The sequence below is a fragment of the Rhinolophus sinicus genome, chromosome 2 (assembly GCF_057876585.1).
Source record: "Rhinolophus sinicus isolate RSI-liver-muscle chromosome 2, RSI-T2T, whole genome shotgun sequence".
Taxonomy (NCBI): Eukaryota; Metazoa; Chordata; class Mammalia; order Chiroptera; family Rhinolophidae; genus Rhinolophus; species Rhinolophus sinicus.
In genome coordinates, this window is record NC_142502.1 from 16,895,209 (window position 1) to 16,913,440 (window position 18,232).

Genomic DNA, 18,232 nt, shown 5'->3' on the forward strand with positions numbered 1-18,232 from the left:
CCATTTTTTAAAATAAAAACATATATGGAATACTGTGACGAGAATGAGAAACACAGGTATACTTACAATCCATAGGAAGAATTGACTGCGAGGCTGGTTATTTGTTGTGGTGGTTCTCCACCCACCCATACCAACTGAATAACTAGTTCTGTCTGATAACCTGGGGACTGTTTAAGTGGTGAATTTTTCACTCTGTTACAAAGGAAAATATGTTACTGTTTAACATATCTTCAGTATCTCATTAGCTTATGTAATTATAGTCATGCATAAATACATATATAAAAAATAACTTTATATATGAAATTGTACTAGATATTTAAAAATACAAAAATCAGAATCCTGTCCTCTAGGAGCACTTAATCTAGTTGGAGATCAAACATGTACATAGTTTTTAAAAAAAAGTCATTTGTAAGTTTCACATATAAAATAGGGCGAGGGAACAAGGGGGAGGCAGAAGTGGGTAAGAAGGGGAGGGAGGGATGAAAGAAGGGCAGGAAGGGTTGGGGAGAACAATGAGGAGAAGAAGCAGCCCAGGAATTAAGAAGAAGATAAAAAAGGTGTGTTAGAAAAGTAGACTTAAAATGTAAAAATATGGTTTAACTAAATGAAAACTGGCCAAAAACATAACGAGTTAAAGAATGAAGTAAAAAAATTTGAGCCATTTATTTTTGTGTGTGACTACTTTTACTATTAATATAAAAAAAAATCTACTTTGACTTTAAGGTGAGAACATTTTTGATTGCAGACTTTCTCCAGTAACTGCTCTTGTAAAACATGAAAGCTTGGTTACCTCAACAATTCTTGAAGATTCTACTTTGGAGTGATAGTGTGTAAAAGGATAGCAGGGAGACTACTCAGTATTAAATCTCCTAACATCAAACTCAAAGGTAAGAACCTTTCTGAATCATCATTTAGTTGGTCCTTGTGGTGAAGAGGACTGCGACAGCTGACCTTTTGCTGCGATATTTGGTAGACTCACCCTAGGTAATAAAAGGGTCAGTATGTTGTTCAAATTTCAGGTAAATGTGAACACTGAGGGTACCCCTAATATGAACAAGGTTACAGGCACTTCTGCCTGTGCAGTCTGCAAAGCAATACACTCAGAACTGTACACATGCTGAGGCAGAAGTTCTGATTTTTCTCAGGGAAATACCCACTATTCAGCTGCAGCTGTCAATCTAAACAGCTAGAAACAAAGACTGAATAGCACTTCATCTCCACCAGAGACAGTCTCTGTGGACATAAGCATAAGCCGAAGAGTCTGTGTCATTTGCTCCTTGTAGGAATTAGGTGAAGTTCAAGGAAGTATCCACCTTCCCTCTGGCATATTTAAGGTGCACATTATAATTGGTTCTCAAGAGAAGGAATAGCCATTTAGGGGTAATTTCAGAAGTGCATATATGGGCACATTTAAGTACTTAAGTGACGAAGACACAGAACTCCTGGAATTCTTACCTTACCCAGCATGAAGAAAAGAAAAAAGCTCTTAAACAAAAAATAAGCCAGCTAAAAGTGCAGTGCAATCCCCAATTGTTAAAAAACTAGAAACCAGATCAATAAATGACAGAATATGTTAAGATTTAAAAAATATAAAATGCAGAGTGGGTGGGTGTCATGTTTTATGTCTACAATGGTTACAAAAAAGTTACCATTTTAACTTTTATGTTTTTTATATGTAAATCAAATTGTTTACTTTTTAAAGACTAGAGACTAGGGGTTGAACCTTTATAGAAATGTGTACAAATGTATTTTTAAATGTCAAAATAATGTTTGCAGTTTCAAAAGGATTCTCCATTTAGACATACCCTGCAAAAGCACTATTAAAATATTTAAATAAAAACAAAATTTTATTGGTAAAAAAAGTAAACCAAATAGTTGCTTTTAAAATGGTTTTTTTTTTTTTCAAAAAAACAATTATGTACCAAGGCTTTTTGTATAAAAAACAAAAGAATTTCAGTATTATTTATTTTTAAAATTTATTCAGTCATATTTCCTACTTTAAAAAAATTGGCTTTTGAGACTGTGGAGTAAAATAATGTGAAGTTAGTAAATAACTGTCTTTACCTGAAGATTAAAAGGAAAAAAGTAAGGTATAACTCAAATTACCCGTGATTAATAAAAGTCACTAGTGAATATAAGTATGTGCATTCTAGACCAAAATCTCAAAAACTTGTTAATAAAAATGTTACTAAAATATACTTCAAAGACACAATGTACTTCATATGCTTATAAAAATTAAACAAAAAGCTGGAGAAATACACATTAACATCAGAAGAAAGGGCATTCATGGAAATTTTACAAATTTAAGTTTAAAGTATAGTAGTACTGAATAAGTAACAAAAGAGAAGAATGTAGAATTCTGTCTTTATAAGTCTCATTCTAGCTAAACATGTGCCAGAACTAGAGAAAAAAGGAGGTGTGTATGTATAAGAGAGAAAAAGAGAGAGAGGAGAGAGAAGGAGGAGGGAAATCTGAGATCTTTCTGAGAAACACAGATGCTTGTATTTTTTAGATCTGATCAGTCTCTCATCCTTGGCACCCCTGTCATTGTGAACTGGGTCATTATTTGTTGTGGGGCATTGCCCTGTGCACTATAGGATGTTTAGCCTCACCCCTAGCCTCTAATGCACTAGATGCCAGGAGTACCCCCCATTTTCCCCGGTGTGATAACTAACAGTATCCCCACACACTGCCAAATGCATCCTGAGGAGCAAAATCATCCCCAATGGACAACCACTGGCATAGAATACACCATCTCAAATTTATGTGAACATATACAGAAGATTTTTTTAAATTTACACATTTTAAATAATTTTGATATAATAAAATCTGCCTTATCTTTGGGATAAATGTATTTTTGATTACATGGACAGTCTCCACCGCAATTGCTGAACTATTCACCAACAGAAGAGATTCTACTAGCAGATCTAAAGCAAAGCGGTACAAAGCCTGCAAACGCACTGTCTCTCCTACCACCCTTCCTACCTTGAATCTACTACAGTCTGGCTTTTGGCCCCCACTCTTGTACTGAATCTTTGTGACATTTTCCACAACCACTTTTCAATCATTACCCTAATTGGCTTCTCTGTAAATGTAACATTTTAACCACAGTCTTTATAAAATTCTTCAACGATTTTTAACTCTTTCCTCGTTGTTTTATTTCTCTGCCATATTTAAGACTCACACGCTTTGAAAAATTAAACCACACAATACAATTGGACAGAAAAAAGGAAAAGAGAACTTGATCCAATTTATTCCCATATAAAAACAAAATGTATTCAGATGCGGAATACAACAGCAAAGGCATTTAAATAATAATGCTGTGGTGCTAGAGGAGATTCAGAGAAAGACAAGAAAATGATTACAAAAAAGTAAATCTCTAAAGACTGAAAAAATAGAATTTTCAGAATGGTAGAAAGCAGTCTAAATATACATTTCATCCATATATAAATTCAGACTGAAAAACGTCAATGGCTCTAGAGGACTCAGCTATACATACAGAGGAAGATTCATGCTGGTCCAAGTAGTACGTTTAAAGACCAAATCTTAGTACTTTAAGAATAAAGTCATGCAATGCAATCATATTCCTCTTGACATCACAGAAAAATAAGTGGAATCAATCACAGTGAAACACAGAAAGAGATGCTCTTATGCCATTTTACTCTATCACAGAAAAATGTTACGGTAGCTTTACTAGTGCTTACAATTTACCTAAATTAAAAGGTAATTTTCAAAACATCTGTATTTTTTTTCATAACTTACTTTAAACAAGGGACATTATCACGAAGCCCGTCGGAAGAACTGCTACTGGTGGAAGGATGAGACTGAGGAGGAATGGGTTGAGGATTGGCACCCCCCACTGGTGTTGGCAGAGGGGGTGCCTGTTCACCCTCTGGGGATTCCACGTCATTTATCTCATATAGCAATCGAACTTCAAGCATCTGTTGTAAAAGTAAGACAGCTTACCTACTCCCAATAATGACTGGACATTTTATTACAGTTTATACACATACACGTACACTTCAGTGGCAAGAACATTTTTAAAGGTGAAAATTCAGCAAGATTTTTAAAGTAAGGATATAGCAAAGAATGTTGTTTCTGACTCAGCTTTTTAAAAAATGATAATGCGTATGTGTGCCAGTCACACACACAGGCATTATGATTTTAAATTTATGGCACCCCTGTTAACATCAAATGAGGGTATGCTCATACTCAAATTAGCTTTCTTCAAATGAAAAAAACGATGTATTTAAGGACTTTATGTTCAGTAAGAAGATATGCATAAAAATACGCTGTTTTTCACAAAAGATAGATGGTAATACAAATACTGAAGTGTCTTCAAAAATTCTGGACACAACTGACTGCAAATAATCTTCTAATGAGTCAAAAACTTTAAAACATCAAACATCTGACATTGAAAATAACTAAGAGACTGTTACCGGAATGACTTCTGTAACCACTTCTTGCTTGCTAAATCTATAAATAATGACGTGAGCTGAAACTCCGGCTATGCACAGCATTCTACTTTCTGGACACCAGGAGATGATCTGAATGGCATAGGGATCTTCATCGACAATGTCTGTGTTTGGCCTGTCCTCTTTATTTCTTGACTTTTCAAACACTTTAGCTGTCTTTAGTTTATATAATACTTGTAGAGTTACTAGAAAAAAAATAATATATGTTAGATAATTTAATACAAAAAGAACAAATACAAGGTAATATTTAATCAGTCACATTATGTAAAGAAATAACCTAGACTTATTTGAAGCATATTTTATTCCTAGGTCTACATTTCTCTACTATACTTTTAGATAATGTACTCAGTGTACTCACTGACGAAAAAAAGTGCACTCATTGTACTCATTAAAAACAATTCACCATTATGATGAATTTGGATAACCTAAAACAAATGAGTAACAAAAGGACTTTGTGAAAAAAAATGTATAAAATAAAACTAATAAATAATATATTTTGCTTTCTAAAATTATTTTCTAATATTTTATCTACAAAGGAACCAATATTATCTAATACTTCTACAGGATGAAACATAATTTATCCTGAGTTAACTGGATTCTACGGGCTTGCTATGTATGTTTTGCACATTAGCCGTTCAAAGCATTTTTTCCTTTTTTGCTATTATATAACCGCATATATTTCAAAAAGACAACACAAATTTTGTGACATAAGTTTAGAATCACACATTAAAATTATTCTACAAATTTATGTTGATTTGAAATACATTCCCACTTTTCCTACCTCTGACTTAGGAAGAAGAGAAGGTTTGAAGAAATTTTGAAGAAAGGATTTGAAGACTTCTGTTGAGAACTACTCTTCATTTACTAATTAATATCCTGAAAATATCTTTAATCTATTAAAAATCCTAAACTCCTATACATGATTAATAGGTATTAAGTTTATAGCCTCCAAATTTCAAACTAAATGTTGGTTATGCAATTATTACAATAAAGGTTGTATAAAAGCAATGACTGTATAACACATAACAAATAATATTCAATATACTTACTTGCAGAAGCATCCCAGAACTTAACTGACCCATCAGCATGCCTATCAAAAGCAAATGAGTTAAGAATGTGATGAAAAAAAAAGTTTTTCATTCTTTGAATTATATTGTTATTTAAAAAGACAGTCACCAAAATGAGGAAAAGATAAAATTCAGGGTAAATTCGCAGCTTCTAGGCAGTAACTTATTTCTTATTATGTTATAGCATAGAGGAAAACACTATTTGCCCAATTCATGTATTAATTATATTTAGCTACTATTCATTTATTTGGTGAAAACAGACTTTTACTTACCCTGTAATAATTATTTCTGGGTAACTCTGAGCACCCAAGCCCCAATTACCTCCATTGATGGGCCATTCCTATAAGAAAAGATTATTACATAAAGCAACTTCCAGGCATTCCACACATCTTCATACATATGACAACAGTAAACAATATATTTTGCTTCCAAAAAGAATTTTCTCTATATTTTCTGTAGAAAAGGTATGCAATGTTATGAAACACTCCAAGGTGATGAATATAAAATACTAATGTATTAATGTAAAATTAAATACTAAAACTCGTGTTCAATACCTTTTTGCTGTAACCTTGACGTTTCTGTCTAGCTCCAACTGAATAAAGTGCAGGAATAAGATCCACAGGACAATCAGCAAAATATTCGCAACATGTAACAGGAGATTCATGTATACTCAAAGGGTAGGGATTTTCAAATATAGGATATCTTTAACAACAGGAATAGAAAAATATTTATTAAATTAACAAATTATTACGTACGCTAATACAACAATGAAAACTTCTTAGAATATTTATAGTTCTGGAATGGAAAAATAATTTAAAGCTTGATTAATTTAAAGTTAACATCCTTTGAAGGTCCACATAACATATTAACATACTACCTGAATTTACATTTTAAAACTTTTAGGATAGTATGTTCTGCTCTATGAAATTTTAGAAATTACAAACATTCCACCCCAGAGATTTAATAGGTTTAATTTATGCAAATATGTAAAACATGACATCTTATATAATGACTGCTGTTCAATTAGAAGAGTAAATAGAAAAACTGCAATTGGAACTACATACCATGTGCCACACACCGGACTAAGTGCTTTATATACATATATCTTACTTACTTCATGCACCAAACTTATGATACATGCATTTTACTGAAGAACAAAAGCTCAGAGAGAGTAACATTCCAAAGGCATGCCAGCTAGCAAGGAGAAGCAGAAATTAAACTGTGCTCTTAATCATTAAGCTAAAAGTTTCTCAAAAAACAGATACCTCATTCTTGTATCAGTAGAGTGAATGCAGATTTTTAATTCTCCTTTTTTTCCCATTAGTGCAATTCCTAGTGCAATATTTAACCTAGAAATGCTATCTTGTTTTAGTGATAATTTAAATAAAATTCTATCTTAAATGGTTTTTAGATATGAAATTATGTTAAATAAAGCAAAAAAATGCTTTCAAAAATCATAAAATTAATTAAAATCCTAACCAAAAATACAATGATATTTCTTTTCTGGTTTTAAAGTCCTTGGAATTGAGAATGGTTACTGAAAAATATGTGTAAAACCAGAAACCGGCTTAAAAAGTCTAAAAAGTTCAGAGTGGCTAATCTGCAAAAATTAGATGTATATTGATCAGCCTACTGGTGACAATAATTTAAAAGTTATTAGAGAAAATTTCAGAAAAGTCCTTTCTAGACTTCAAAATGAACCCAACTGCCATCACTCCCTCCTCAACAATACATAAGAAAACAGAAGTCAAACTTAAAACAAAAACATGCATTAAAAAAATGGCAGGCAACTTTTTCTCTTTATAAACACACTTTATAATCCTTAGCTCAATTATTCTACTACTACTACACATTTAACTGATACCTTTGCTAAATAAAATGCTTACTCACAAGTTATTTGCACAGTATTTTCTTTAATTTAAATATATCTCAATACAGACTGCATATGAAAAGTCTCACTATTTGAAAATTTACCTAAGTAAAAATGTATGTAATCATATTAAGAATATGTTATTCTAGGGCTGTCATTTAGAAATAATGTTTTACATTCCTTTGTTCCACAATGGTATTGTTATTTAAAAAAAAAAACAAAAAACAATTATTACAGGTAGCGTGTACTAAGTTGATTTGAATTTAAGAATGCCTTAAAATGGGGAAATAATACTGTTCACTTATACCTCAGGGTTTTCCAATCTGAGTACTATTCACATCTTGGGTCAGAGAACTATTGTGGGGGGACCGTCCAGGGATGTTTAGCAGCATCCCTGTTCTTCACCACTAGATGGCAGTAGCACATCCTCCTCTCAATAAAAGTGTTTACACAGACAATGCCAAATATCTCCTGGGGGTCAAAATTGCCCCCAGTTGAGAAATACTGAAATATTGAATGGATAAACTCAATTAAAACCCTATTTAATGACTAGCTCTCAGGAGATACAAATAGATAGTACAATGTTCTTCCATTCAAAGAATTTATAAGTAAACACAGCATCATCTATGTTAGAAAAAGCAAAATATGGCAAATACCAAAAAAAGTTGTAAAGGAGTGATGGTGGGAATTTGCAATGAGAAAATGGTTAAGAAAAAAATAGGAAAAACTTAAAGAGGAGAAGGCAGCTGACTTTGAAAGATGGACTTCTGATGGCAGTGAAACAACTGGAGTGTTTGAGCTGATGGAAACTATGTAAGAAAGGATATGGAAGTGTGATGTTTGTTTAACATCCAGTTCAGTTTTTCTAGGGAATAAGGCACCTGCAGGAAGGCAGTGATAAAACAGGTACCCTGAATCCCTACTGTGAACAGTAGCAGGCTGAGAAGGTGTTTTTAAATAAAAAAACAACAGAGAACCACAGTGGTTCAAGGAGAATAGCAAGATTGTTGCTGCACGTGAAATTAACCTAATAGTTTTCATGACACACTGCAGGAGAGTGAATACAGCTGCAAGAGCTTATTCTGGAGGCAAACTGTGATGGGATCAACTTTGGACATGCTGATGCCGTGTCCTCTGTGTACCCAAGTATTGGGCTGAATCATAAAATTTCAGAAATTTAACAAATTTTGACTTAAAGAATGGAAATTCTATTTCATCAACATAATAAGAGGAATTTTGCAGGTAATTAGAAATGTGCACCTGGATCTCTAAACGGAGGTCAAGGTTATGAATATAAATGTAGTGTTTTCAAAGAAATGAAACAGCCCAGCCTATGCTAAAAAGATTTTTTTTTCAACATACTAGAATAATCGCTCACCAAATTTTTTTCTTACCCATTTTGTGCTAGGTCTATAAGTACTAAATCCTTTTCTAGAAGAACAACCACAGCATACGGTTCCTGAAAATCTGGAATAGGAAAACAATGCATGAACAATAGTTTTAAACATGCAAGAGGACAGCAAATTATATAATAAACAGTTTCTGCTTGGTTTGCATTTTATTTTGCCCCATTCTTTCAAGTATGTAACATTCTCATCTTGTACTGCATATAATTTAAAGATAGTATGTTTCAAATGAGATAAGTCTATATAATAGCCTGTACACAATTATTTCAGTTTTGTAAAGATTAGTAAGACAAGAAGCTCACAGTAACGTCTATGGTATTGCAAATTACAAGGCAGACCATGTACAACAAACACAAAATTTAAATCTGAATACCCATAAGAACAACTCTTATTATTGGATCTGACAGGAACTCAACGGAGTACTATTATTATATTATAATCTCTTTCTTGGATATTTTTATATGTGCCAGCTACCTATAAAATGCATTGCATCTTTACATCTCAATTAGCTTCAAATGAAGAAAGATCCAGATTTAAATTCCTCTTGAAACGCTCGTTGTGATGGTTAATTTTATGTCAACTTGGTTAGAGCATGGTGCCTGGGTGTTTGGTCAAACACTAGTCTAAATGCTTTAGATGCGATTAACATTTAAATCAGTAGACTGAGTAAAGTAGATTATCCTAGATAATGTGGATGGGGCTCATCCTATCAACCCATCATTGCCTGAAGAGCAAAAACTGAAGTTTTCGGAAAATGAAGCACTTCTGCCTCAAGGTGGCAACATAGAAACCTGCCCAAGTTTCCATCCTTCAGAACTGGGACCCAAAAATGCAACATCTACTCTTTCCTACATTTTCTGCCTACAGGCTTGTTCTATAAATCTTATACGTATCAGCTTCCACAACTGCATGAACCAGTTCCTTAAATTCTCTCCATCTCTATCTCTATCTCTATCTCTATCTCTATCTCTATCTCTATCTCTTAATGGTTGTGTTTTTCTGGAGAACTTTGACTAATACACTAGTATATAACAGAATTTTAAAACGTTTCTTAATGTGGATTGTTTCGTTTATCCTTTAAAGGCACTTACTGCTAATATGTAATATTAAACAAAATTAACTTCTGAAATAAAATTTGCAAAGTTATGAAGGCAGCATCTCTTCCCAGAAGAATGAGCACAATAAGGAAACTACTTAGATAATATATAGGTCTTTGCGTTGAGTAACATATTTATGGAGAGTGAGTTTTAAAGATGCAAAGCTTACCATTGGGGTACGGTGTTTCACATAGCGTTAGAAAATCAACAATTGAATAGTCCATTTCTAGCACAGCAGTACTTTTCCCATGCATAACTGTTAAACAAGGTCTTCTTCCTACAGTATCATATGACAAACCTCCTGATAAAATAATAAAAGGTTCCCTGGAAATAAAATGCATAGTTAGGATTATAAATAGCATGGTGGAGATTAAATTTTTTCTTGCTATATCATAAAGTTTTTTATTTAGTGAAATATTCAAATCTTAAATTCTAACATTTTAATGCATTATTTAATTGAATATTTGCATGTGGATTTTTAAACTGTGTTAGGTAAGACCCAGGTGAATTCCTGAAAATTAACCTATAATAAGAATGGACACTGACCACATTTGAATCTCACACCTCCTGCTGCTCCCTAATTTTTTTCCCTTTATCTTCTTTATACAGTTGTCAAAAAATTATCTCTGGGTTTCTGCTGAGAAGTCTCTTGAATGGACTGCCTTTATTTCCAACCCTAAAAACCAGGCTTTCTCAAGAGAAGTTCCAAGAGAAAATGCTAATGGCTTAAAGCATTCATTGTACCTAACGAATTAACTTCTCACTGATGCATCAAAAATGTACTAGCTACAAATCACCCCTGACAAAAGTGAGAAAATAGTCACTCAAATCATTTTCTGTAGTGCTTCATTCTCTCCTGGAACCTTGGCTGGTATGCTCTCACACCACAGCTACCATGCACATTTATCAGTTGCCAGCCTGCCACTTCTAATTAGTCCTACAACTCTGTCTCTCTATCAGTCATTATCAAATTGAATGAGTTATCTAGACTCACTTTTAAAAACTGCATACTAAATAAGCAAAAGAGGAAAAAAAAAAACAAGTATCTTTTCATGTTTTGGTCTGTGTGTATTTCTTTATCATTAACTTGCTTATTCAATGTTTTTGCCATGTTTTTATTAGATTAGTTATCCTTTTCTAATTGGTTTGTAAGAGTTCTTTGCATTATAAGGAAATTAAGTCTTGATCTGCCGTATGTATCTTCTCATTTGTTGGTGGGGAAGTTATTTATGGTACATTATACAGATGATTTAAAATGTTCTATATATGGTTTTCTTAAATCTCGTCATTTATGATTTTTTGGTAGTTTTTAATGTTTACTCTATGGCCGGTATATCTATCTTCCCCCCTTCACATTTAGTACAAACAGTATGCAACAAGGAACTACACTGCCTGCATTTTTAATGTCAGTTCTGGTTTTACTTTCTGTGTGATCTTGGACAAGGTACGTAACCTCTTTGTGCGTAGCTTCTGCATTTATAAAATGGAGATCGAGTGACAAGTACCTACCCTCAGACAATTATTGAATTAATATATGCAAAGCACAAATTATGCAAAGCACAGTACAGCCTTAGTAAGAATGACCTATTATTATTATTAAAAAAATCACTATTACCCCTTGTAAAAGGTTCCTTTCTTGTGACTTGTGGGGGAAAAATGAAAACTTCTAAATTATATTTATTCTTATCTAAAACAATAAACTCAACTAAAATTTACTTAGAGTAGTAGTAGTACTGGAATGTAATTTATACGTAATATATCAATATGAGGTCAAATAACAACTGCTTTTTATAAACATTTTACTCATTTAAAATACATAAAATAACATATGTATATATGTGTGTTTGTGTGTATAGTATTTTCTTATTTAAAACTACACCCTCATTTATCCCAGTTTTCCCTCTTTGCGTTATTATTTTTTCATGCATTTATTGCTATAATTAATGTAATTATTTTGCTTAGTGTTTTTCTCATGAAAATGTAAGCTCCACAAGGGCAAGAGGTTTTGTCCATTTTGTTCATTTCTGCATCCAAAGCAGCATGAAGTAGGTAAATGGATGAATTAATAGTAATGTATATTACCCTAATCATTGTCTAGCTTACTATCATTTAGATTTTTCACCACCAAACTAGTTCAGCTAAGTGACAGTAACCAGAGCTTAAAATTTTGTCCTGAATAGAACTACAACCATATATTTCTTATTTCAATCTCTTAACATACTGTGATTATTATGACTGTGTCAGGAAAGAAAATTTAATTTTATTCCACTTTTTGTCACATATAATGAATAAATAGACTATATCTCCTCTCTTCTGTATTTTGAAACAACAGCACACAGCTAAATATAACAGACTAGGAAGAAGCGTGAAGAGTCCTAACTTAAACTTTTACAGAGTGGGAAGCCTGGGCCCGGTATTTTATATATAATATTTCAAGAACAGTCTGATAAGTATGTTTTTACATATATTCAACTTAAAAAAAAAGTATTATTAATATAAGGACCATGAACAGGAAGATGCTGAGCTAAACATTACAAAATAGTATTTCCATGGAGATACTGGGAAAGGATTGCCAGGTAGATGACCAGTTATTAGATAACCTGTTAACATGGTATTAAATAACACCATGGCAATTAGGTAGATTTATTTTCAAAAGGCAACTAAGTGTTCCGTGTTCTTGTAACTTAGGAGAAAAAAAATATACAATTAAAAATATGGGTAAGAAATCGTTTGAAAGGAAAACCAAGGAAACATTATTTTTCATAAAAATAAGTTTCCCAAATCCAGCAATAAATGCATGCACATATTTTTTTTTTTAACTTTTCTTATTTTATGTACTGTTTTTTAAAAAATCATCTATGTTTGCCAGGCAGGAAATCACCTGACCTATGAACCCCGGCAGGTTTTATTTTTTTCATTCTAATGCCCCAAACTTGATGAATAAATATTAATCAAATGAGTATCTTACAAGAAGAAATTAGTCATAAATAAAAGAAAATAAAGTTAAATATTTTAACACTAGACGGTGAAATTATAAAATTCAAAGTCTTTGTTGGCATTTGGAATTACATTAAAAGTTCTAGGGATCTAGACTATTTCTAGATAACGTGAATTATACAGGTAGATAATCTATTTTTTTTAAATAAAAGGTTAGCCTTTTTTTAAGTTCTAAAAAGATCTAGAAGTAAAATACTTTTTATTCCATTACTTTAAGCAAAATACCTTTTAATGATGTTGGATGTTCCCCAAGACCCTCATTTTTAAGACAGCCAGGTTCGGAAGGTATTAATTTGGACATTTTATAATTTTGATTGGACTTTTTAAGAGGCTAGACATGTCAGGGAAGTATATATGCTTCTTGCTTCTGATTAACCTCCCTAGCTTGACCTTGACAGTAGCTTTGGCTAAAGTTGTGTTTCTATAAGAAGCACTCTTTACTTCTACCCAAAACGCCATTTGTATAACCAATTTGTTCAACTCAGTTCCATACACTACCCATTCCTTCTCTCAAATATTTTTTGAGCACCTATAACCCTGAGAGTAAAACAGTATTCTCATGTTTAGTCTAGACAAACAGTAAACACATTATGATAGTGTTATGAAGAAAATAAAATGAGATAGCGCGATGGGCTGACTGTGAGGGCAGGACTTGAGGGATAACTAGAAGACAGAGTGGTCAGAAAGGCCCCTGGAGTAATGACAGATGAGCTGGGATCAGAATGAAGAGGGGCCAGCCATTCAAAGATACTGGAGTAGGAGAAGGATGTACCTTCTAGGCAGCAGGAATAACCCCTGCCAAGGCCTCAAGTCAGGAATGAGTCTGGTGTATCTGAGGACCTCAAAAGGCCAGTGTGGATATAACACAATGAATAAAGTAATACATAGTAATATATGACACAACCCCAGATCTTGCAGACACCTCCTGTTTGCTCTAAGAACCTGTCTCCTCCATTTTATCTCCACGATGATTTCAGTGCTGGCTTTAATAACCTGCAGCTTTTATTAGTACAATAGCATCTGTATAGTTCACTGCCTGAGATATACTCTCCCTCATTTTGTTTGGGTAATTGCTATTTCTCCTATAAAACGCAGTCCAATCATTATCTCCTCAGAAAATCCTTTTCTGACCCATCCACCACGAATGAGTGGCTGCCCTTCCTATGCTCCTAAGCACCCTTAGCGTGCCTCTTTTCAACATTTACCACACTGAGTTGTCATTGTTTAGATTCCCTTTGTATTGTGAGCTTCTTCATGACACAGAATGTGTATTTTACCTCCGTACTCCCCTGCTTTAGCTAGGTATCCCAAAAAGTGTTGGTCAAATATACATTTTAAATACCACAAACCTACTGCTCAGTGTTTAAGATAAAGTGAGTTAGGTAGATCTATCCTAATGATAAAAATTCCACAAAAATTATGCTTTTGGATTTCGATGTATTATAGTGTTAATATGCAGGTTGTTTAGTATGCATGAGATTTATAAGGACACAACAGTAATTCATATTAGTACATTACTTTGGGTTCTCTCTAGCATCTATACAAATAAGAGAATTTATGTAACAATTAGACATTTTTTCAAAAAGAAATCTAAAATACTTAATGTACTCTTTGTTGTGTGCAATTAATTTTTGATTAAATGGACTGCATACAAGTATGATTTCAAAGTTTACCTATGAGAGAACGTTGCATAGTTTTCAAACTATTTACTGAAGACAAGGCCTTGCAGGATATTTGGTCCTCTCTAAAACATCCATGGAGACATTTGGTCCATACCCAAACCAAAAGGTCATTGAACTTTAGTCCTGTTAAAAATATCCATGGAGACATCTGGTACATGCCAAAAGGTCACTGAAATTTTGGTCCTATCGAAATATGCATGAGCATATGTGGTCCATGCCAAATGGTCCTTGATATCTGGTCCTGTCAAAAATGTCCACACTTAAAAAATGTCCTTGTGTTCAAACAGCCCATAATGTTTATTCATACTTTTGGCTTATAGGATTAACACATAAAAAATACTACCATGTTCTATCGGTCCATCAATTGTGTTGTGGCTGTCCTGCCAATAATAACTTTTCTTAACGAATCATGGACCAAATATCTCAATGCATGTTTTAGACAGGACGAAATATGACTGACCTTTTGGGGTGGACCAAATGTCTCTGTGGATGTTTTGGACAAGAGCAAATGTCTACTAATCCAGGGACTTGATCACTATCCTCTAGAAAGACATAATTTAAATCATACAAGCTGGTATCTATATATGTTATAAGCAGCCAAGGTACTAGAACAATATGTGAACCACAACAAAGATATTCAATTTATGTACAGATCTTACGTGAAAGCATCTTTAGGAATGGGAAAAAATGTAAAGCAGGATGAATAATGATGAGAAATCTATCCTTAAATTAGCTTGAGCACTCCATAAAGTTTTAAGGATGCACCAGAGAACCAATTTAGATGCCGAATAAGGCATGGCTCTAAAAGTAGAAATTGTAAGAAAGCTCAGAATGAACTTCAGTAGTAGGAAAATAGGAAGAACAACCTAGAGGCAGAATCAGAAGAGCATGCCTGAATAGCCTTAACAAATAAGTAACAATTCTGAAAACAATTAGATTTGAAATGAAACTGTGCCCTTTTACAAATAATACACATTAAAAAAACTACAAGGTTTTTAATTCTGTTTTAGGATTTAAAAAGGGAAGAATTGTTACCAAGTAAGTATCAACCACTAACATATTAATCTTGTTAAATTCATAAGTTAGTTTCTAGATAGAGGGGCACAGACAAGCTTACGAGTAATTTCTGGTCCCTCCAAAACATCAATGCTTAGCTGGATGACTGTGTGCAAAAAATTAAATTGGAAAGTTTCTATCAGTCACTGCTGCTTTGCATGCAGATACAAACAAATTTAACTTCAACCCCTTATTATCACAGCAGGTTGCCTTTCCAGTAACAGCAGTCATTTATAGGAGTTCACAATGTGGTTACAGAATTTAAGATAATTTTACAGAAAAAATGCTGATTGTTTAAGGTTAGTGAATTAATAAAACAAAAATAATACCCCATTCATAAGACAAGTGAAATTGTTATATTTTATATTTTAAGTATACACAGATATTTTCAAAAAGTAATGTGCCAATTTGTCAAGATTCATAAAAATCTTTCATCTTCAAAATTTCACAACTTGAAATTGTAAAGAAACAATTCAACAGACTTTACTATTGTACTATGTATAAGAAAGGATATGCTTTGTTTACGGTGGCCAAGACATGGAAACAACCAAAATGTCCTTCGATAGATGAATGGATAAAGAAGTTGTGGTATATATACACAATGGAATACTATTCGGCGGTAAGAAAAGATGATATAGGACAACATGGATGGATCTTGAGAGTGTAATCAGACAGAAAAAGCAGAGAACCATGTGATTTCACTGATATGTGGTATATAAACCAAAAGCAACAAAAGAACAAGACAAACAAATGAGAAACAGAAACTCATAGACACAGACAATAGTTTAGTGGTTACCAGAGGGTAAGGGGGGTGGGGGGCGGGGGGTGGGAGATGAGGGTAAGGGGGATCGAATATATGGTGATGGAAGGAGAACTGACTCTGGGTGATGAACACACAATGGGATTTATAGATGATGTAATACAGAATTGTACACCTGAAATCTATGTAATTTTACTAACAATTGTCACCCCAATAAATTTAATAAAATTAAATTTAAAAAAAAAAGAAAGGATATGTGCACTCCTACATTATCAGTAATATTTAAAATCTGATTATTTATATCAAAAAAGCTAAATGTTCAACAAAAGGGAAGAATGTATGAATAAACTACACAGTCCTTAAGACTATTTAAAAAACTGATAAAACCTAGTAACACTTTAAACATGTTAAAAAAAAATACCAAACTGAATACGCTCCAAGAATCAAGTGAAAATGGATATATATCTGAAAAGAGACCTAGGGAAAATGAACAAATAAAACAAATTGTTTGAGAATGGTGGAATTACAGGTAATACACTTCTCTTGTGAGGATTTTATTAAATGTTATAACTTAAGAAACAAAAAATCTAGGTACTTTTTAAAAACACTTCAGAGAATAAGATATTCACAATGGTTAAAATGAGATTAATATAATTATGGACTAATTAAATATACATCTTTAAAAGAATTTTTTCCTTTGAAGTACCATGAAAACAATTTGCCAATCTGATGTTACCATATTTGTCACTACACTCTGTATTCAAGTACTGCTAAAATGTACTTTATGCTGAAGAATTTTCTGCTTCCCAGGCTATGCAAAAATAACTATACAAATTAAGTCAGGATATTCTTATGATTCATCCACTCAACAAGCATTTACTAAGTGCTTAATGTGTGCTGCTCATTGCAGCAGGGGCCAAGAAGTCTCCTTTTCCATCATTTAATTCTCCCGCGCACTCCATCCTTTAGCCAGCATATATTCCCTTGTACTGCACTTTTTATTCTTGTCATCTACTTCACCTAGTTCAATGTTCCATTTCAGGACGCAAAACTTATCTTAATCCTAAGACTTTTGGTTCTGTGGCCAAAAATCATTTCTAAAAGAATGCATCTGGATCATATAATCACATAATAATGCCGTTAGTATTTAAAAAAGAAAGTTATCTTCTCTATCTATACTTTGTACTATCTATACTTTGTAAGAAATTTGCTCGAAAACTTTCTTCCAAAATTATTCTCTTTTCATGTCCAGTGTCCCCAATGCCAACAGCTCACTCTTTTCTGCCATTAATCATACAAGGTCTTCGTTTGTTTAAAGTAAAAACAAAAAACTCTGTCTTAGTCTTCCTGTGACACATAATTGCTACTTATATCTACTGCTGAATTCACTGAACACATGTTGTACACCAGTATTTTCTATTGTGAATCCACCATTTCTTTTCTTCTTTTAATGTCCCTACATTGGCTCATGTTTGAAATGATGCTAATAAAGTACTCTTACAAATTAATCCTTCCTACAATATAAATCTCCTAATCTTTCTTGGTATTCTAATCAATCTTTCTCGAGCAGCAAGCAAAACTTAACATACTCTCTCCTTATAAACACTTCAAGGACATGATATCCTGTGTTCCTATTTTTTCCCTTTTTAGAAAAGAATCTACTGTTTAGAATTGACTAGTCCTGCTTTTTATTTCTTCATTTTTGGTCTCTTTCAGGATAAAATACCAGTGCTGGGAGTCTTGGCTCTAAAGCATTCTGCATTATCAGGGAACCATTCTGTTTGTGCTCTTTTTTCTTAGATTCAAGCTACATCACCTCCAT

The 18,232-nt window shown here is 33.1% G+C and overlaps 1 protein-coding gene across 6 annotated transcripts in view; it reads right to left on the reverse strand.

Annotated features, from left to right (window-relative positions):
• Positions 1-18,232, reverse strand: part of STXBP5 (syntaxin binding protein 5) — a 158,919-nt gene that overhangs the window by 54,104 nt on the left and 86,583 nt on the right. For all 6 annotated transcript variants that reach the window (XM_019746935.3, XM_074333689.2, XM_019746931.3 and 3 more), the window contains exons 10-17: positions 10,085-10,239; positions 8,807-8,879; positions 6,097-6,244; positions 5,815-5,882; positions 5,525-5,565; positions 4,440-4,660; positions 3,763-3,941; positions 67-192 (exon numbers count right to left, since the gene is read on the reverse strand). In XM_019746935.3, the coding sequence (XP_019602494.2) occupies positions 67-192; positions 3,763-3,941; positions 4,440-4,660; positions 5,525-5,565; positions 5,815-5,882; positions 6,097-6,244; positions 8,807-8,879; positions 10,085-10,239 (1,011 nt within the window). The remainder of the gene's footprint in view (positions 1-66; positions 193-3,762; positions 3,942-4,439; positions 4,661-5,524; positions 5,566-5,814; positions 5,883-6,096; positions 6,245-8,806; positions 8,880-10,084; positions 10,240-18,232) is intronic.